The sequence below is a fragment of the Stegodyphus dumicola genome, chromosome 1, assembly GCF_044657685.1.
Source record: "Stegodyphus dumicola isolate Sdum_Otavi_A_Nest chromosome 1, ASM4465768v1".
Taxonomy (NCBI): domain Eukaryota; kingdom Metazoa; phylum Arthropoda; class Arachnida; order Araneae; family Eresidae; genus Stegodyphus; species Stegodyphus dumicola.
The window spans coordinates 82,756,045-82,778,353 of NC_140768.1; the positions used below are offsets into that span (position 1 = coordinate 82,756,045).

General features: G+C 32.7%; 1 protein-coding gene across 1 annotated transcript in view; it reads right to left on the reverse strand.

The window, feature by feature from the left end:
- LOC118204276 (cytochrome P450 4C1-like) overlaps positions 1-22,309 on the reverse strand; it is a 102,818-nt gene that overhangs the window by 23,502 nt on the left and 57,007 nt on the right. Inside the window, exons 3-6 of the mRNA XM_085817035.1 lie at positions 15,218-15,303; positions 9,813-10,006; positions 5,968-6,037; positions 1,293-1,419 (exon numbers count right to left, since the gene is read on the reverse strand). Coding sequence (XP_085673161.1) covers positions 1,293-1,419; positions 5,968-6,037; positions 9,813-10,006; positions 15,218-15,303 — 477 coding nt within the window. The remainder of the gene's footprint in view (positions 1-1,292; positions 1,420-5,967; positions 6,038-9,812; positions 10,007-15,217; positions 15,304-22,309) is intronic.

The window sequence follows — 22,309 nt, forward strand, 5'->3', positions numbered from 1 at the left end:
GAAATGTTAACTAAAATGTATGAATAATTAAAGTAAAGCTAAAAGCGATGAATAAAAAAATAAAACCACTAACTCAAAAGATTCAGTATAATAATGTTAAAAATTCAAAAAGGAGAAGTCACCTAACGGTGGGTATAAATAAATTAATAAAGAAATAACAACCCTAATTAACTCTTAATTAATGGAAGAAATGGAGATTTAAACAATGGGAAGTTAACAATCAGGTATTAAGATTTCCGTCAAAACTAACATGCGTCACATAACGTCCAAGAATCGAACGACAATCCGTAACCTACGGAACCTTTGGAAATTGAATTTATGATGACGTCAGAGGTCATATGAGCTTACGAATCAATGAAATCAAAAACCACGTGAAATCTGACTTCCATTTGCTACTTTTTGCGATATATCGTTACTTCTCTTGCTACTTCAGCTCAAAAGTTTCTGACAACACTGCACTCCTTACACATTGCTTACTGATAAAACCTTAAATTTGTTCGAAACACGTATGTTAAGTTTACACCCAGTCAAGTCATGACTTATACAAGTACCATGTCAGAAGGAATACCCGAATTGTAAGAATTAGCAAGAACTGGACAAAAGTGCAAAACCCGTATGTCAATACACCACATTTATATTATTGGAATTTTCTGGCTTTTCAGATAACATGATTTTCCTTTAACATGAATTTTTAATCTGGTAGACCTGATTTCAACAGGTAATATGCTGTAGAATTATAGAAATTATATATTAAGATTATGTTATAATGTTTTAAGGATTTATTTATAATTCCCTATCTTTGTTAGTGTAAATTTTCCCTCAGGAGTATCGTATTATACGAGTTTTTAAGCATAGATTGAGTATAAATTTAAGCTGAAGATTTCTACTTCTTTAAACTACTAAATAAAAATATGAATATTAAAAAATACATCTTTGTTTTACACATACCAAATTCATTATTTTTTAAGTATTTTAATGTAGCATAATTTGTATAGTGTAAATGAAAAACTATATACTGTTTTAAAACTTATTTTAGGCAAAAAGATAAACAATAATTGCATTCTATTTCTTAGTAAAATATTCAATAGTGAAAGCCAAAATAGAAAGCATTATCGACTTATTAGCTCTAACAAATCTGTAGCTTTGACACAAAAATTATTATAAAATTTTACATTCATACATATTATCAAAGGAACGTCGACGAGAATACAAAACATGCAATTAAAGATAATTTCAATATAATCTCTAATTGCAGTATACGCTTTAAAATTCAATAAATTATTTTCACCTACTTGCCTGGTAAACTTGTCCATTGCAAAGATGTTTTCTTTGAACATTTTCCCTTCATGAGTGTTAAAATATATCCAGTTAGGCCAGAGCCATGGCCTAAGTAACCTCGATATAAAGGCTTCACAGACCCTGCAAAAACACCCGAACACAATTCCACAACCATATAAAGATATATCTAAGATTTTACCTGCATTTATTCTAGAACGATTATATAAAGCTTACTCATCATATTAGATTCACATCAAATACTGAATTTATTGAAATATGTAAGAGCTAATATTTAATTTAAGTATTATTTAATTAAGTAATTTTGAAGAGCATGGAATGAAAATGGGAACTAAAGAAAACTAACATATGCAAAAAAACTGCATATTTTGTTATGCTATTTGTCACAATTATTTTTCAGCCCATACATTTCTGCTTTACTTGAACTCTACATAAGTAAAATCGAAATTCAAGTGCCAAATGCAAGATTTGTTTTTATTATATTTCCTTATCCTAAAGACCAAAATGCAACTAAAGTTCATTACGGAATGTAAGAGGTCAATAAATTTAACTGCACGAGTGATAGTACTGAATGTTAAGTTTCATAAAGATAGTAAAAGTATGCGTGATCCAAAAGATTGAAGATAAAAGACTGTGGCAACTGATTTTTCCTTTTTAATTATATAGCGGCTTCGTTTGGTGAGCTGGTGTAAAAGCTACTATGGCAACACTATTCAACCACTGGAGGTACTTTGTAATAAATATTTTAAATGAGAAAGCAGCTGCGTGAAAAAATATCTATACTATTATAAATCTGTGCTTGTCTGTTTGTTTGTTTGTAGAATTCTCTCATCCGGAACGGCGAGGACTTGAGTTTCGAGAGAGAAATCCCCCGTATTCCAAACCTTCATATGAAGCCATTTCGAACACTCATCTTCGTAAGACTTTAATCAGTCGAGATATTAATTAAAAACTCTAAAACGCTGATTTTCGCCTTCATTTTTCTTAGTGGCAAGAGTCTCGTGCGCTGGAAATAAAAACCAGCTTTTTATTTTGAAAAGTGTTGCTATTGATCGCTTTGAAATCGTTCAAATCGTAGAACTTGTTAGCAAAAAATTTGTAAGTTTAGAAAATACGAAATACAAAAGGCACCTCGTTTCTACCTTTTTACATTGTGCATGAGCGGGAAAAAAGTAACTTCGTTGCTACTTCCAAACAAAGCCCCTTTGGACTAAAAATCTGAAAGGTTTCAGATTTTAAATTACGTCGTTTATTTAACGTTTTGCGTGTTACCTTTATTTATTAAATATCATGTTCTTTGCACTTAAACCATACAACTCAGTTCAGTAGCAATGTCACAAAATATTTTAAAATGAGCCTATCTTTAGAAATTCCGATACAGAGTTCCGAGTCCGCTGGAGACAAAAAGGTATTTTGTTCCTTGTAGAGTGTTGAATTTGCTCTCTTTGAAATCCTTGAGTTTGTTAATCAAAAATTCATTAGTGTTCAAAATATAAAATCGGTAATAAAACAAATTCCAAATTTCAAATTGGTCTTCCACATACCCATATTCCTAGGAGGTTTACGTCATTCAAAATTCGATGGCTCTATGTACCGTTGTTTTAAAACAATGCGAGAAATAGGCATACATTTATGCAGAGTTTTCATTATTTAATTTCTTCAAATATAATCCAAGAACTCTAACATTTGGTGGCAACAGTTTGAAAAGTGAAACGGACATTTATAGTGATTAAACGCGAAATCGCAAATTGAAAACAATAGTCCTTCAGAGACAAAGCCCCTTTGGACTAAAAATAGCACTGTCAAACATTAAATATATTATTTCGAATTCCAAAATTTTGCAGGAAGCCATTTCGACCGTTCTGATCTTTGTACGACTTTAAGCCGAGATATTAATTAAAAAACTCTGAAAACGCTAATTATCATACTGTTATGTAGAGAAATTACCGGATAGCGTTATAAAAATTAGGTGAATGATTTTTTGATTTATGGAAATTTAAATTTTATTTTGATTCTGAATTATTTAATTTAAGGCTTTAATTTTGGTGAGAAACAGATGCTTCGGGAAATATTATTTAGTATAAATGAATATTATTTATTTTCTTTTATTTGTAAATCTTGTACAAACTTTTATTCATTGTGAAAGAAGCAGGGAAAGGGAGGCAATTTTCGCCAAGTCATGATTTCGCGCGCTTTAGAATGTTCGAGAAAGAATTTTCATTGTTAGTTGACCTTAAGAGAGGAAAGTACGTGACGGAAAGGTCAAAGGTTGCTACTTGTCTTTCAATGTAAGTCATTCAGGTTTTGGCGATTGAGGGTCCGGTTGTTGGCTAAGTGAAGAAGGGCGCGCATGCGCGATCACCCTTTTTTCCGCATTCTGGAGTTGAAAACGAAGATTTTGCCATAATTAAGGGGGCGATAAGTGAAGCCATAGTGGGAGCCCGTTTTGTGAAGGGGACGAAGGAAATTCGAGTTGGATACACACTTACTCTAGACACACTGACTGACTGACTCACTGACTGACTCGCTGATTTTCGGCCTTGCTGGACTTGTTGACGGAGACTGAGAAAAAACTTGTGGGTGTTGCGAAGGAGAAAGGAAAAGATTTAGTCGGCATCGAGCAGTGCTTCCGGCGGGGAGCGGCAATTATGCTCCCCGGCCGCGGGTTTTCTCAAAAATGCGAAGAAAAAAAAAACTGTTGAGCGAATAACAAAAAAATTAACAGAGACTTGGGTCTCTATCTGTATCGGCAAAAGTCAGGACGAAGTCCTCTGAACTCCGACTTGAAAACAGAAGGAATTATGTCACCTTAGTCAACTGGAAGCCTGCGTTAGCCGTTCTCTAAAATGCCTAGCTTAATTGTCTACGTTTTCCTTGGTGGAGCTGAGAGTCTAGGCAGACAGCCGTGCGGTGTAAGCTGTTCTCTTGCTTCCAGTGGGAATAATTTTCTTCTATGGAAACCAGTAGCAGGCGTAAGATTTGACGGTATAGCTGATGTAATTTATTGTCGTGCCGTTCGAGTCTCTGGCTTGCGGATTTGCCAAGTGACGTAAGGATAGAGCTAAGATATGAGCTCTCCTCCACTTCAAGATGTCCACTCAAGATAAGTATTATTTTTTTTGGTGTGTTGGAACTTTAGGCAAGTTTTTTCTAAAACGTCCTTAGCAGTAAAAACAACGTCGAATCTAAAATTTAACTCTCAGGCCATAAATTGTTTCCCTTCCCTTTCTTTTAAATCACCAGACAAACCTTAAGTTTTTTTTATGAATTTAAATGAACAGACTCTCAGATGAGGTTAAGATTTTTCTTATTGTGTTGTAATTGAATAAACTGATATTTAATCTGGAACCTCTTGCAGTATGCTTTCTTTATATATTTAATATGAACTTTTCCTTTATATCTTGTATATGTTTTATGTTTTCGATCCTCTCACGGCGCGGTCCCGGAATGCATTTTTTTCACAACGCAAAAATGCTGTACACGTTTCACTATACGATCACTCCCTTTAACGGCAAGTAGTTTCATATTTAACATTTAACAATATAGGAATTTCAGATATAACATGGTACCTAGAAGTAAAACTATTTAACCTTGGTGTCGAAACTTTTTAACATAACAATACTCATTTTTCCGGGTGGTAACAGTCTCATGTGCTGAAGACAAAAATCTGCTTTATTTCGAGAGGTGTTGCCAAAATCATAGAGTTTGTTAATAAAACATTTTTGAGTCTCACAAAATATTAAATAAAAATAAGCATTGCCAAACATTAAACAAATTATTATTATATAAGTCTCTATTATGACGTTGAAGAAAGCATGTGACTGCATATGACATCATTGCCTGTAGAAAATGTTTCTTTAATGTCAGCATTTTAAGTAAATAGCTGCTGTCAGCAACCTTTTTGTTTCGGGTTAGGATAACTGATACAATATGTTATCGCCGTTGTTATTATATTTATGATGTTATATTTTTAATTCTTTTATTGATATTGATTAAGTTATTATATTACGTTAAACTTAAATTATAATGCCATACGTATACGTATTAACCTAAAGTGGCAAAAAATTTGTTTCCTGGTTTGGAAAAAAAAAATCTGAAAACTTTCAGATTTTATATTACGCCTAAACGGGCGTTTTTTAACGTTTTGTGTGTTACCTTCGTTTATCAAATATCATGTCCTTCGCACCTAAACCCTAAAATTAAATTCAACGGCAATATCCCAAAATAATTTTAAAAGAACATACCTTTAGAATTTCTGATGTACAAACTTGAGCGCTGGAGATAAAAATATTTATTTATATACAGTGTTGAGATTGTCGCTTTGAAATTGTTGAGTTTCTTAACTTTTCAGTATCTCTTACTTAAAGAACTTCTAAATGATATAATTTTGTTTCAATCAAATAACACAGAATTATTATGTTTTACTATAGCTTGCCTAAAGTCCCAAACTGATTTTATTGTCATAAAATAATGACCAAACTTTGAACTTCCACGTACATATACGTAGAAATCGTAAACACAATCTGTAGTTGTCTACTATAGATGAAAGTAGTTAATTATTTACTTGTAAAACAATGCATTAACTCCATAACTCAAAAGTGATCCATAAAATTAATATTAACGCATGTATAAAAGTGTTTATAAAAATAATTATTAAATAACTTCTATTACTTGTGCATACTTGTCAAGTAAACTGCATCGCCGTCATCTTGAGCTCTGAGTTTGATTCCCATAGAAGTTTCTAAAAATAATAAAATGAAATCACTATTATATTATGTTGCCATAATTAAATGAAATTTTACTTTTGACGAGAGCTTTTTTGTTATTTGTTAATGACGGATTAACATAGTAATGAATATAAAATACATAAAAATAAAAAATGATATGGTAGTCATCAGTTGCGCCCTGCGAATAGGAATAACTTAAAACGAGAATAGCACTCCGAAAAGAAAAATTTAGTTTTCTAATTTACCAAAATAGAAAATAATAGGAAAAGAAAAATTAATTTACGAACTTTTTATTTATTTTAATACATTTCTAAAAATATATTAAAAACATCGTCATAGAAAAAACGCGAAAAGTAATTTTTTGAATAATAAGATGCAATTAAATTGACAAAAAGATCAAACTCTTCCCTTAGCTGCATTGTATATCTTCAGTTGATATTAATGAGGTATCAAAAATACACTAATAACACGTATACTTACACAGGAAAGGAGTTTGGATGTTCAAGAAAAAGGGCTACAGGTTTTTCTTTTCTTAAATATTGATCTTAGGTACTTATTTTCAATTTCAAAGTTTCTCAAAATAAGTATAGAATATTATGAAACAGTTTGCAATCTGTGGGTACGTAGTCCTCTGAATAATTATAACTTTTTATATAAAAAGCATAAACTAAAAATTTCAGTAGTAAAATATTTTGCCTTAGGTGTGAAAATGAAATATTCCTTATCTTTACGTGTAAAGTTTGCTGAGATACGTCTATTTCCTTTAATGTTGGGCACTAGCCATTTTTAGGCTTTCGCCATTACTTAAGGTCAGAAATGGTTGTCAATTTACTATGGAGGCACCTAATAGGCGCCTACCCATTACCTCCTATGACTGGACAGACAATTTACATTCCATGCATTGTCTGGGATTCGAACTTATTTTAAGAAAATCTAAAAACTGAAGCGCATGTCTAGGATAAGTTTTGAAGTGAGTTTGGCTCACAGCCATATTTAATGAATAACTTATAATCATGATTTTCCGTTTTATGCCCCGAAGGTATTCCTTTCTAAAGGCAGATAACTCTCATAACTCTTAACTTAACAGTAATCTGAATAAACCTTTCACTTGTATCTTTATGCATCATTTCATAACTAAAGTCATTCGAGTTCCAGCAGCTCGATTTAGAAATAGGAAGTAACTATGCCTTGTCGGTTCAGAATGTCTTACCCAAGGGCTTTTATTTTTGAAGGAATTAGAATTTCTCTCACGAAAACGAAGCAAGTTGCTGTTTTTAATTACAGAAAGTTTTACCGTTTTTATTTAGAAAATGCAAGTTGTAGGTAAGTTACTGAAGTATGGCACTATACACCATTGCTATCATTTAGAAAAAGGGCATAACCCTCTCATTTTTCTAATTTTTCTCTATTCTTATTACATGTATTAGCTGAAAACAAAGGGACGAATGAATGGTGATATTTATATTAATGACTGATTTAAAACGAGATATTTCTGAAATGATGCCTCTAAGCATCCTAACGCCTCTACACATCTGACAGCGCAAACAATTTTCAGTGCAATTCGTCGTCTCCGAAAATTGGAAACATAATTCAACGTTTACAAACCTATTGATCAATAAGAACCAATAAATGCCTGCCGGTTGAAATATCTCCAGTCTATTTGCAAAGCTATCAATTAAGTCTGTGATAATTTCATTGAAGGTATCGGCATCATATACCTGTCTGGGTAGACTTAAGTGTCCGATAATCCGACATCTATTGTATTAACATTTCTGCCCCGAGATATGTTAAAAATTCTCCAAATTACATATGCGTCCATTCATTTTTATCTGTAATGTTATAAGGTACTTTCTCTCTCCTTCCAGCTTCCCTTCGTAGTGTATCGGCAACCCATTCGACAAATTTTCGAGAGATCCCAGTTTCGAATCCCGGCGACGACACTGCACAGTTTTCACATTTCCTGCTTTAAAAGAAAAAAACCTAATGACTCTACAATGGGAAATATTCATAAAACTAACAGCTCTAGTACAGCTCTAGCTGAACTATAAAATAATATACTATTTTTATTACTTATGCACAAAACTTTTTACTGTTTTTTATTCTCTCATTTGATTCCTTAATTCAAGAATTCTTGAATCTTGAATTCCCAAGATCTTCATTTTTGAATTCTTCATCTTTGATGTTTGTTCTCTTAGATTTCTTCTGTAGTACTTCGTAAGGGAGCAAGTTTACAATACGTCGCAAACAAACACACAAGATTTAAATAATCACATATCCAAAGTTTGCAAGAAGTGAATTTTCCATCGTTACTATAGTCAGCAATGACCACCAATGACCCGCCACGGACCAAATGACAGAGACCTTTGAAAATCGGTAGTTTCGAAATCGAATCTGGAGAATATGCTGGGTGCATGAATATTTTCTGTTTGTTCCACAGGTGTAATGGATCTACCAGCTAGCTTCCTAAACAAAATCCTCTTAGAAACATATTTAGCTGGGGGTAGACGTACCATGGGCAAGTATATGTATGCGCTTTACTATAGTATATTAAATAAATTAACGTTCTCAACAAGATAATTTATCTTCAGTTCAAATGTGCATTACAGTGAAGGCTATAATTTTAAATAGAATCTTTCGTGCAGATATTAAGCATTTAGAAAACATTGTTTCCTGATTGTAAATGGGACGCCTATGCACCTAGCATATTTCCTCATTTTTGTGCACATATGATAGACATATACAATTTTTATATTTTAAATACACAACACTGTACTGTTTTTTGGATAAAAATAAACGTCTATCCATTTTCACTGACGACACAGAAATTCAAATTTCTCTTTCTGCCGTTCAAGATATTGCACACTCGTTAACTTGATTCATGCCATGTGATCAAGCTCTTTTTATAAATCTCCGTTTCCTTATCTGTTTACAAAAAAATCGAATTGAATGTTATACAGAAGCATTATGACTTGTGAGACAGCCTTTTATATTTCATATAAAGATAAACTTTAAGCTTTATATAATATAGTTATTGCAAAGAAATAACACAGAGGCTTCCGTTAAATTCTTAGAATATATTTACCACAATGGTTTGAAGTCAAATACCAATTATTTTATGTTTAAATGCGAAGCGCCATTGGTGAAGAAAAAGTACAATGATGGGTACTCCACGATCTTCTTTGAAGTATATAAGAACTTACATTAAAAAATAGGTTTTTTTATTCTGCATTCTGCAGCATCAACTGTGAGAAATGAAAATATAAACTAACTGCATGTAACATCGACAGTTTAGAACATCAACAGCATTTTGTGATTGAATGATATGTAGCCTTGGTTATCCATGTTTAGGAAAACTTTTGAATATAGGAAAGGCAGCTGTCCGTTCTTGAATGTTTATATCTTTGAGATCTAAAGAATATAGTATGAAGGAGAATCAACTTTTCGAGGGAGTTCCATTACATGAAATATTCAAACCTGTCAGAACTGAAAATATGTATTTTTTTTTTCGAATTCTTGAATTTGCGAAATTGTATGTCAGACGTGCTGGTTCCTGTCAGCTAAAAACATAAATAAAAAAAGCATTTTTGTTATTCTCACTTGTAGTAGAATTAAGACAAATCTTAGTATATCAAGAACTGTCTTCCTGATCATATAAAGAAAATTTCATGTTTTCCTGAAAAGGGCACTTACTTACTCTTAAATACAAGATTCAAGATTCGTAGCTGCATTGAATTGACTGCTGCTTAATAATGTAAGAAAATAATTATCGCATTTATTCATATTACTCACCGCATATTATGTCGAGGGTGCACTTAGTGGTGTAAGGGACGATATCCACGACCTTTCCTCCAGCTGTAGCTTCCTTTAGTTTTTTAATCATGAAATTGGACTGGCAGTCAAATACGCTTACGAAATCTTCCAAGATCCGGAAGTGGAAAGCTGAAGTGATTGCTTTTCTTCTTTGTTTCCATTTGTTGCCTTCACTGTAAGAAAGATGTTGCCATTTTATGAATGTTATTTTAAAAGGATCGCACAAGTTAAAGCTTCTTCAGTTACTGGCTTTCATTTTGAAAGCGTATTAAATAAGGTAGACAATTAGATTGCGTTAATTTGGGTCACGCGATACATTTTAATATATATTTTAGTATATATATTTAGTATATATTTATTATTTAGAACATATTTTATATTTTGTATCTATTTTAGTATATATTTAGTTTTATTTTTTCGAATTTGGCAGTGAAATCCATCTTTATACAACCAAAGTTATCCGAGTCCATTAATATTTTTGGACCCCATATACAAATGTAGCTAAAGAGAATAAATCATCACATACATTTTTAATGCGTATTTCTGAAAGATAATATTTAAATTAGAAAAAAATTAGAAGCGATGTTTCAAATGACCATTTTTAAAAATTCTTCTAAATTTTTAATTTAATGTATGAGGTATTTCTCCCGCCTTCTTAGCGTGCCTTCCTAGTGCAGTAATCAGCACGCTGGCAGCGTATTCCAGAGGTCCGTGGTTCGATTCCCAGCAAGGGCATTGCTCATTTTTGTCTTTCTTTCTTCAAAAAGATAATCCTAATGTCTCTACAGTGGCGCCCGAACGTCCCTTAAACACCCCAGTCGCCATTTGAAAGGGGGAGTATATAAAGTATTTCTCCCGCCTTCTTAGAATGCTTTCGTAGTGTAGTGGTCAGCACGCTGGGTGCGTATTCGAGAGGTTCGTGGTTCGATTTCCGCCAGGGCGTTGCTCATTTTTCATCACTCCTGCTTTAAAAATAACCTAATGACTCTACAAATGAAATTAAAAATTAATGTAATGAAATTCACTATTATAGGTCGACACTTCTTATTCTTTCTAGCAGACGAATGTAGTTTAAGTAGTTTGAATGTTAAAATTATATTCAAATTTGATTTTCCATAATTCGAAACGATCTTCGTCCGATTTTTCAAGAAAAGTAATATTTTCAATAATATTAAGAGCAAATTGCCAATTCAAATGTTTATGTAGCTATCCCATATAAAAATTGCGTGCATCTTTATAGCATGTGACTCAAATAACAGAAACGTTGCTTAAATTATTTATTTCCTGAAAAGAAGATTTCATTTATTATTTTTAATCATGAATTGTTTGCCAATTTCTAGTAATTTGATTAGATATAGAGAAGTTATTACCAGAGCTTACTCACAACGTGTCCTACAGAGTTTAATATAACTTATAAAAATTAGTGCTTTTTTCTTAGGGTAACTACTAGCATGAATATCTCTCTTATAGCTATAGGAGTTAAAATAAATTGCAGAATATTTAATTCTACTAGATTAATATTCAACTAAAGCGCAAAAAATTATTAAAAGAGTATAAGATTAATTTATAATACTTAACATTTTGATACCTATTATACAGTAATACCTTGCATAATTAATTAATCGACAACATTTTGCGTCGAACGACTATGACAGACTGTATCACTTTTCAAATTTTGCAACCAAATATTAACGACCTTTATTATATTTAAAGAAACTAAATAATGTAGAATCTGCATGAATGTATGTATGTTTCTCGCATTGTGATAAAACAACGGTAACTAAACTCATCCAGTTTAGAATAACATAGTTCTCCGCCCGATATAAGCACCTGGAAGCCCGAATTAGGAATTTGGCTTATTGTCTATTTCATATTAAGTAAAATTTTAACGAATTTTGTATTAAAATGCTCAACAATTTCAAAGTGAGCAGTGGTTACACTGAAGGAAATAAAAATATTTTATCTCCAGTGCTTGAGACTGTCTAACGAAAATTCTACAGTTATGCTGTTTTTAATTATGTTTAGCTCAAAGGGGCATTAGCCCAGATACTCTCGAAATGTGTCCGTCTGTAAATGAAACAAATTCTTCTTTGGACGTAATAGATTACGGATTCAGATTATAAAGCTTATTCAGATCATTAAACTTCCAGATTTTATATTATTATTATATCTGAAATTCTCATTTTATGTTATTTTATTTTACTTTATTTTTTTTTTTATCTTTTACATTAGTATATGACTTGATGCATTTTCATCCATTGACAGAGATTAATTCACAGAAACCAAATCGTTGTCCAATTTCCACTATGTAATTACTGATCTATAGATTTCAAAAAAATTTATTCCAAAACGAATGAAATCATTCGCCTATTGTAGTACAATATGTTTTCACCCTACTCTAATTTTTCTACTCGTAATTTCATACCATGCTTCACGCATGGTTTCGATAACATTTCTGATGTTGAAGATTTTCCGAAATTCCGTAAAATAGACTCATTTTCTCCCGTTGTCGCAATAAATACGTTCATCTAATTGGTTGGTATTAGCAACCTGTAAATAGGTACGTACATACACGAAATATGTCCGTATAATGTGAAGAAAAGCAGATTTGATTTGATCAAAGCAGCCATGAATAACATTTATCTCATTTGAGGACACGAATCCTTGGATATTATGATTGTGTGTCTTATTTACATAAATCTGTCTCTAGTGTTAATGATGAATAATTCATTTCCTCGAAGGACTCTTAAAATATTCCTTTGTTCATGACAGCTCATCCCAAATTTTCACGCTTTCTCTCTCAGTAATATACTTAGCCTCAATTTTTCCCTTTTAAACATAGTTTAGCTTGAGTGACACATCTCTTAAATAACACAGATGACCGCTAATTACGGAGGAAAAGACTTGAGTAATTGAATGTTTGGATTTTTTTTTATTTCTCTTTTTATTTACGTATTTTTAGTTGGAAAGAAAACATTTTCTTAAAAAGTCCTGATCCCGTTTATATAGCAAACCTGTTTGACTAGGATAGTTTTTCATTTTTGTAACATTTATTTTTAGTTTCTATGAAAAATATTGAATTCTTTAATTTTCTCTTCGTTTTCGGTTTGCAGGTGAGAATAAATGCTTGTATTGCAAAATGGTATTTAAATACTGGAAGACATTTTTTCTATGATTTATAATTAATGGCTTTATATTACATAAACGAAAATGGGCAAATATTTTCTTACCGACATTTTTACATTGCTAAATTAATTAATCACTGCGCATGTAGAAAGCAGAGAAGTGGTTTAGAAGATCTGAACATATGATTTAACAACAACTCCTTTTCTTTTAAATTTAATGATATTAAGCTTAAATCATATTATATGCAAACTTTTGCAAACTAATCCCCCCCCCAAAAAAAAGAACAAAGATGATCAGTGTCGAATATTACCAAGATATGCCTTGCACGAAGTTACAATATTCACGAATAAATAATAACTCTAAATTCGGTATTTTACAGACATTTAGAAATACAATGGCACGTCAAAGATGGTCTAAGTCTTCTAAAGTCTTACAATAATTCATAGAATAATACCAAATTCCGCAACGTCTTCTTTTTTGCTTATAATACAGAGACCTACTCAAGCTACCACTCTCGTAACACATTGTAGGGTTTATATTTATTTTAACTAACATTTATTTTAAGTTTAAACTATCTTTCCTGTCAAGCCTTACTTTCCCCTGGAACTGCCAATGCCAGAGTATGTAAATTTTAGTAGAACGCGCAAGGATTCAAATTATCAGCGGAAGTATCCTGAGTTAAATAGAAATGAAACGAGTTCCAGGTGTGCTGTTCTTACTTCACGAGCGCGGAGGTAGTTAGCCAGAAATTGAAGAACCCCGCGTTTCGGCCTGTGTGCTTGCCTGGAAGTATTGTTGATCGTTCAACGTGATCTTCAAGTTTGCTGAATTAGCAGCGGTATTGTAAAACGCGGTGAGGTTAGTTACTTTTAGAGAGCCTCGTAGTTAGAGTCTTGTCTTTAGTTTCTTTTCAGGTTATTATTTTTATTTGACCGCCGAGTTGGCGCAGTTTGTGAGCGTCAAGACCACGCACTTGTAATTTATTACGTTGAATAAAAAGGGACTTAAACCATTAACAAGACTCTGTCTTTTATCCAGTTTTCACAGTCACCTCTTGGTTGCGTGCAAGTTGGAGGCGCGCAACGCTACAACATATTGGATGACTATAGGATCAGCCGCACAATAAGCGGCTAATAAAATTTGAACTTTTTGAGTGCTTCCCAGTAATGTCAACTCTTCATGAAATATACTAAAATCTGGAGGATGAATATTTATGGGCTTATATTTATAAGACACCCTCATGTAATGTAAAAATTATCTAATGTCTTTCAATAAGCTGTTTCGTTTGAAGTTTCAAATTTCTATGTATTTTGCCGTAGCATATTAAATATCTTATGTATAATAAACATCACATTTCTAGAAATATAAATTTGTAATGAAAGTTTAAAACATATTTTCGCACTCCAAAGTGTTCATTTGAGGGTATGTTTCTTAGATCTTCTTAGATCTTGAATCCTGCTACATTTTCTATAATACAAAACATGCAAAATGCATACATTTAAAGAAAATGATTGCAATTTGTTATAAAATGCAGCCTTCTAGAGCCCTTGCAGGCACAATGCATTCACAAGCGTTTTTAATTTCCAGCTGTAACTATCAGTTTCTAAAGCAGTTATTTAATAAAAACATATCTTTTATTATCTATACGTTTATTATTCTACCCTGAAAAGAATACTTTTGAACGAGAGTTAACTAGAATCAAAATAAAATTTTCTGCAAAATGAATTCTCAACTTTGAGAACTTTTCTTAAAGACTCAAGAGAGTGTGCATATTTAAAGAATTATCAGAAAATTCATAGTAAGTTATCTTAAAGTCTTATAATCTTTAGGTAATTTGGTCATTCATCTAATAAATGAATATCGCATAGTCTAGATTGTACCAACATTTACTATACGATAATAGCATAAAAGAGATATTTTAGAGTTGTGGTTGTTTTATATTCTAAATGAATATAAAAATATTTGAAATAGACATTTTGTTAGGAAAGGTGTATACATCATACTTCAAGAGAACTGTTGATCTGAAGTATTATACTTAATTGACAATTCAATTAAGCGATATTATATTGTATGTCATTTCTTTTGCTCTTCAATGACAGTAGAATTGGTTACTAAACATATATTCTTTATTTCGAAGGTTCAGACAAAAAAATATATAAATAATATTGGTTTCGGATGTTTAAGCCCGCTTTTGCTCCAGATATCTTAAATTATGTCTTAACATTCCACCACATATGTCAGAAATTATGAATTATTACCTTACAATCAAGCCTTCTTTCAACCACAGTGACAGAAATGTATAACCAAACGATTTCTGAAGATTGCTTGGGTTCTTTAATATAGCCTAAAAGTAAAAGTAAAAAATATAATTAAAATTATAAATGAATCGCGACATTTTATCTTCTTGGGATTCATTAAAAACAAAATACAATTATTACTTAATACCCTTAAATATTAAATAACTGAATCATATAAATCATCAAAAAGTATGAAAGTAAAAGCTCAAAAGAATTTAAAATTATTATATGTGAAATATGACCGGAAATCCAATTGATAAACCAACTCGCTCATTAAATGCAAGCTTCACAAGTAATGTAGCCTCAGTTGAAGCATAAATCGAAGTATAAAATATTTCTATAATGTAGCGTAACATATATTTTTTTTCTCTCACTAATACTACTTTGCTTTCGAAGATTAATGAGACCAAAAATCTTAGGAAGTAAAGCAGTATATTATTAAGCGGAAAAAATATATCTTAAACTACAATTATAGAATTATTTTTATCTGGGAATTTTGTTTTATCTCTATACATAAGTAAAGCAATAAAGTAAGGCAATTTTGTCCATTCTACATTTCTTCCATTTCTTAGTACTATTTTACAATAATATGATTACGCACAAATATAAAACTGACAATTATTAGAAAATTTTCTAGTTAGAATATGGTAATAATAGGTCTTAATATTTATTAGAGCTTATACATAATATGCATCTAGCCTAAAATTTGACTCGAACGTAATCCTGACGAGCACCTATAAATACTTGTTACGCTATTTCACTGTGAATGCCTGTTACACTTTCGTACATTGAATTTCCGGCATCAATTTTACTTTGAATTTCAATTCACCTTTTATATTAATCTATACTATATTAAATGCCGCAACGTGTGCATATTTAAATTGTAAGTATAAGCAGTACATTTGTTAAGTTTTAAATAAGAAAGGTAATTTAACCCTTCTTTTGACTCAGTTGTTATCTCCATAGCCGGGACGATAAGTCGCTTTAGAATTTCAGCATGGACAAAGTTAAATTAATTAAAGAGTGAAACCCTACATAGTCGGTTCTTGCAGTAGGATATTTACATTAGTCAGTGCCCTCCTTGTTACATGAGAGCAACGTTTCTGTACTCCAAATAAGCCTTATGAACAATAACGGTGTTCGGTTTAATACAGCGCCCTCTTGTGAGAGGAGTCAAATTTAGTTGAGTTGGTTGTTGAAGAAGGTACGCAGCGGACCTATGGTGCGTTCGTTCGTTCCACTTTGTCTGTGCTCATGGAGCACTTACTTTGTACATTATGTAAATAATTAAATATTTGTGTGGCCTAACTTAGTCTTATTTTGGAACCAGCGCCATTATCTCTAGTAACTCATAGCATTTTATACCAAAATAATTAAATATTTGTGTGGCCTAACTTAGTTTTATTTTGGAACCAGCGCCTTTATCTTTAGTAACTCATAGCATTTTATACCAAACAAAATTTTTGGTCTGCTCGCGGAGTTGTTTTGTTTTTGTTAACTAAGTTCGTATTATTATAGAATGTCCACTATAGTTGCTTTAAATCGAAAGAAGGGCTCACTGAAAGCCCAGCTAACTAGAATAGAGACTGTCATGACGGATAGTACCAGCAAATGGACTAAAATCAAAATAGATGCCAAGCTCAAGGCATTGGAAAAGATGTCTGTTGCTTTGGATGCACTTCGATCGAAATATTATATTGCTGTGCCTGAAAAGAATGACACTTCTGAATTAGAAGAGGAATTATTAGATCTAGAAACAAGAATCGACGATCTAGAGCTAAGTTTCAATCAAATGTTAATTGATAATGTTGCTAATATTAATAAGGTTGATATCGCAAAGAGTAGTTGTAAAATAAAGTTACCTGAAATTCCACTTCCGCAATTTATCGGAAAGTATGAAGAATGGAGCATGTTTAAAATTGAATTTAATAATATTGTTACCTCGAATACTCAATTAACAGATGCACAAAAGCTACATTATCTGCATGCCGGTGTTAAGGGAGAAGCAAAATTGTTGCAAACTCAGGAAGAAAATTGTTGAAAACTCAGGAAACTTTTGAATCATTATTTAGGGCTTTAGAAAATCGCTTCGAAAACAAGAGAATTCTTGTTAATATTCACATTAAAGCTATTTTAGAATTCGAAAAAATTATTCATGAATCATCGAAAGAATTAAGGCGTCTAGTAGATGCTGTGAATAAAAACATTAGAGCTTTAAATAATTTGGGTTTCGAACGAAACAAATTCTCTGATATTTTAATTACTACTGTCATTTTAGACAAAATAGACAAGGAAACTCGAAAACAATTCGAATTATCGGTAAACGCTTCAGATGTTCCTAATTTCGGTAACTTGATGACATTCTTAGAAAAAAGAAGTCACACTTTGGAAAACATCCAAAAACACACAATAAAATCAAAACAAACGAATGAAATAAAACCAAAAAAACCTCCTTGTTCATTCAAATAATTCGGAAAGAAACTGCGTTATATGTAATTCGCCACATTCCCTTTTTAAATGTAGTAAATTCCTTGATATGAACTTTGGGGAAAGATTTATTATAGTAAAACGAAATAACTTATGTCTATACTATTTGGGAAAAAAAAGCACATTGCTTAGCAATGTCGATCGAATCATTTTTGCAATATTTGCCATTCAAAACATCATACATTGCTTCATAAGGATGAGTCATTGAATTCGGATTCTGTTTCAAATAAACATCCGCAGACGATAGAGCAGAAGACAGCTGGGGAGAAGGATATTTCTCCGGAGCCTAATGAGAAGGCGACGAGTCTTTCAAATTGTTTATTAGCTACGAATAAAAGTGTTATCTTGCCATCTGCGATAGTTATGATGAAATCTTCGAAAGGGACATTCATCAAAGGAAAGGCTCTTCTTGACAGCTGCTCACAGATTAACTGCGTGTCTGCTCATTTTGCAAAACAATTGGAGATTAAAAGAACAAAGGTTTTTCGCTTCGATTTCAGGATTAAATGGAACTGATATTACTTTAAATTATAAATTGAGGACTTCAATTGCCAATAAGGAAAAAACATTCTCTAGAGAACTTAATTTTTTTATTATTCCCAAAATTACAGAAATGACTCCCCTTACCCCCATACCTATTGAAAATATTGACATTCCCAGGGATATTTCCTTAGTTGATTACAGATTTAACACACCTGAGGAAATTGATTTATTACTGGGTGCAGAATGTTTCTTTGACTTATTAAAATCGGGTCAAGTTCGCAGCGCGACAAAAGACTTATTGTTCCAGAAAACGGTTTTTGGATTCGTAGTTAGTGGTATTGTGCAAAATTCACCACTTGAATCACAATACTGTGGTCTGATTACTCAAAATGAAAAAATTGAAGAAACATTGCAAAAATTTTGGGAGGTAGAAAATATTAATTTTCCGTATTCAGCACTTAGTCCTGAAGAGAAATATTGCGAAAAACATTTTAATGAAACTCATTATCGAACCTTTGAAGGTCAGTACATCGTATGCATGCCCATGAAGGACTCTGAATTGTTAGGCGAGTCTAGAAATTTAGCAGAGAAATGACTTAATCAGGTTTGGGAACGATTGGGTCGGGACTCGAATTTACAACGATTGTATTCTGAATTCATGCAAGAATACAAAGATTTAAAGCATATGGAACTAGCTGAGGGATCTGAATCCATAACTGATTCGTACTACCTACCTCACCATGGGGTTTACAGATCAGACAAAAGTAGTACACGTTTAAGAGTGGTTTTTAACGCCTCAACTGCCACGACATCGGGATTGTCATTAAACGATATTTTGTTGAAGGGAAGAATTCCACAGTAGGAATTATTTTCTATAAGGGTTAGATTTAGAAAACATCGCTACGCCTTCACAGCAGATGTACAAAAAATTTATCATCAGATTCTAGTACATCCTCCACAAAGAGACTTGCTCAGAATTCTATGTAAGGACAGTGTTGATGCACCAGTGCAAACTTATAAGCTCAACACAGTAACGTATGGGACGTCAAACGCTCTCTATCTAGCAACTCGAGCTCTTAAACAGTTAGCTACAGATGAAAACCAAAACTTACCTCTAGCATCGTCCGTCGCTCTTACTAACTTTGTTTACGATGACCGTTCCTCACTCTAACAGTTATAGTAAACGAGATGTTCTGTCACTAATTTCGAAAATATTCGATCCCCTTGGTTCAGTGGTCACAAAGGCCAAAATATTCATGCAAAGGCTCTGGCTTGCTAAACTCAATTGGAATGACACAAGGCGTCGATTAATTTCGTTTCCAAGCTCTCTGAACTAAGTAATCTTAAGATTCCTAGATTTGTGTTCCAAAAAGATCACATAGTGATCCATGGGTTTGCAGATGCATCTTCTTCGGCATACGGAGCTGCAATCTATGTTCAAGCTTTACCAGTTTCGGGATTGCCAACCGCTCGACTTTTGTATAGCAAGTCACGAGTTGCACCTATAAAAACCTTATCAGTTCCTAGATTGGAACTTCCAGGTTGCCTTCTATTATCCAGATTAATGGATAAAGTGATATCTTCGTTGAATATTAAAGTAGAAAAAGTAATTCTTTGGTCTGATTATACGATTTCTCTTGCTTGGATTAGAAAATCACCACACTTACTAAAAACTTTGAGTAACAGAGTTGCTTTAATACAAGAGCTTACGGGGTCATACCAATGGAAATATGTGCCATCTGAATGTAACCCAGCTGATGTCATATCGCGTTGACTGGATGCAAACGACATTCTTACGTGTGATATCTGGTGGAATGGACCAGACCTTCTCTGTGAGGACATGCATTATTCAGAACAACCACTTGAGCCTACCACTGATAATGACTATGTCAAGAAACTAAAATGTTTATCAGACTCTAACTTTGCAATGTTAGAAAATAATTATAGTTTAACCTCCCTCTTAAATCGAACAAATAATTATATAAAATTAATCAAAATTTGTAGTTTTATTTTTAGGTTCTTCAGAATCATTAAGAATAAGGAAAAGGTTTCAGAGCCTATATCCTTAGAGGAACGGAAAGGGGCCGAGTTAACATTGATTCGGGAAGTGCAGAAAGGTGAGTTTTATTCTGATATTGAGTCACTTAAAAGGGATAGCCAGGTACCTCGTAGGAGCAAGCTTAAGTCGTTAAATCCATTCATCGATAATGATGGAATCTTGCGCGTCGGTAGCAGACTTGCGCAATCTCAGGTAAGTTGTGATTGTAAATATCCAATTATTTTGCCAGCTAGACATAGGTTGACATATTTAATCACGTACTATTTATCATCTGAAATATTTGCATCTTGGACCAAAAGCTCTATTGAGTACTGTTAGACAAAAATTTTGGCCCATCAGCGGCAGGAATCTTGCTAGAAAAATAGTACATGAATGCGTACAGTGTTTCAAACACAGACCTGTACCAATAAATCAGATAATGGGTGATCTGCCTGCTGAACGAGTGTCAGTTGAATCAACCTTTAACAAATGTGGACTCGATTTTTGTGGTCCGTTTCATATAAAGGAAAAAAATCAAAGAAAAGGAGTTTTTCAAAAAATGTATGTTCCAGTATTTGTGTGCCTTGCTACAAAAGCAATTCACTTAAAAATTGTCTCAGACTTATCTTCGGAAGCATTAATTGCTGCCCTAAAGAAATTTTTCGCTAGGAGAGGGAAAAGATCAACCATATTTAGCGATAATGCTACAAACTTTCGTGGAGCTCGAAATGAATTAAGCAAGCTGTTTAAATTAACCAAAGTACCAGAACAAGGATTATCCGACTATTTGTTGTCAGAGGAGATTGAGTGGAATATACCTCCTAGAGCACCGTATTTTGGTGGGCTTTGGGAGGCTGGCGTTAAATCGTTCAAAATGCCTTTTAAAAAAACGGTTGGGAATTAAAAATTAACTATGGAAGAATTTTTAACTTTAGTAACACAAATAGAGGGAATATTAAACTCCAGACCAATTTCTCCTCTCTCTTCAGATGCAAGGGAATTTAATGCGTTAACGCCTGGACATTTTTTAATTGGCCGTTCTATAACATTTTTAATTGGCCGTTCTATAACAGCTCCTGAAGAACCAGAAATTATAAATAAGCCTGACAACAGATTGTCTAGATGGGAAAGAGTCACCAAAATGACCCAAAATATTTGGAAAAGGTGGCAACGGGATTATTTATCGCAACTTCATGAGCGAACCAAATGGCAATTTAAAGAAGATAACGTTAAATCAGGAACTATGGCGCTCATGAAGGAAAACAATTTGCCTATTTGTCACTGGATTTTAGGTCGAGTTGAAGAAGTTATACCCGGATTGGTAAAGAAGTTAGAGTATTTAGTGCACGCACGGCAAAGGGTCTCTTTAAAGGCCTATCACAAAATTAAGTATTTTGCCCATACCAGACAACTATCAGATATGAAATTTCCATATTATGAATGGACATTATTACATCATTCCTTTAGTGCAAGTGTAATGTTTTTATGTGTGAAATTTTTATTTTTTATTATATAATACTGAATTTAATTGTAATTGAAATAATTTGTGTTAAATTGCATTTCATTGTGTATTTCATATGTATGTCTAAATTTGAATTTGATTGTGAAACTTTTATGGCATTATTGAAACTTGTTTCAATGGGGGCCGGAATGTTCGGTTTAGTACAGCGCCCTCTTGTGAGAGGATTCTTGTTGAGTTTGTTGTTGAAGAAGGTACGCAGCGGACCTATGGCGCGTTCGTTCGTTCCACTTTGTCTGTGCTAATGGAGCACTTAACTTGTAACTTTGTACATTATGTAAATAATTAAATATTTGTGTGGCCTAACTTAGGTAGTTTTATTTTGGAACCAGCGCCATTATCTCTAGTAACTCATAGCATTTTATACCAAATAAACGGTCTATATTTGCTAGTGTTACCTTTTCTACATAATGTCTTTGCAGAGATTGAAGACTCGGTCAGATGTTTTCACTCAGTTACGATTAACGCGCAGAATAATAATTAGTGCTAACAATTAACCAACATATAACAACAGTTTTTCCTTTGC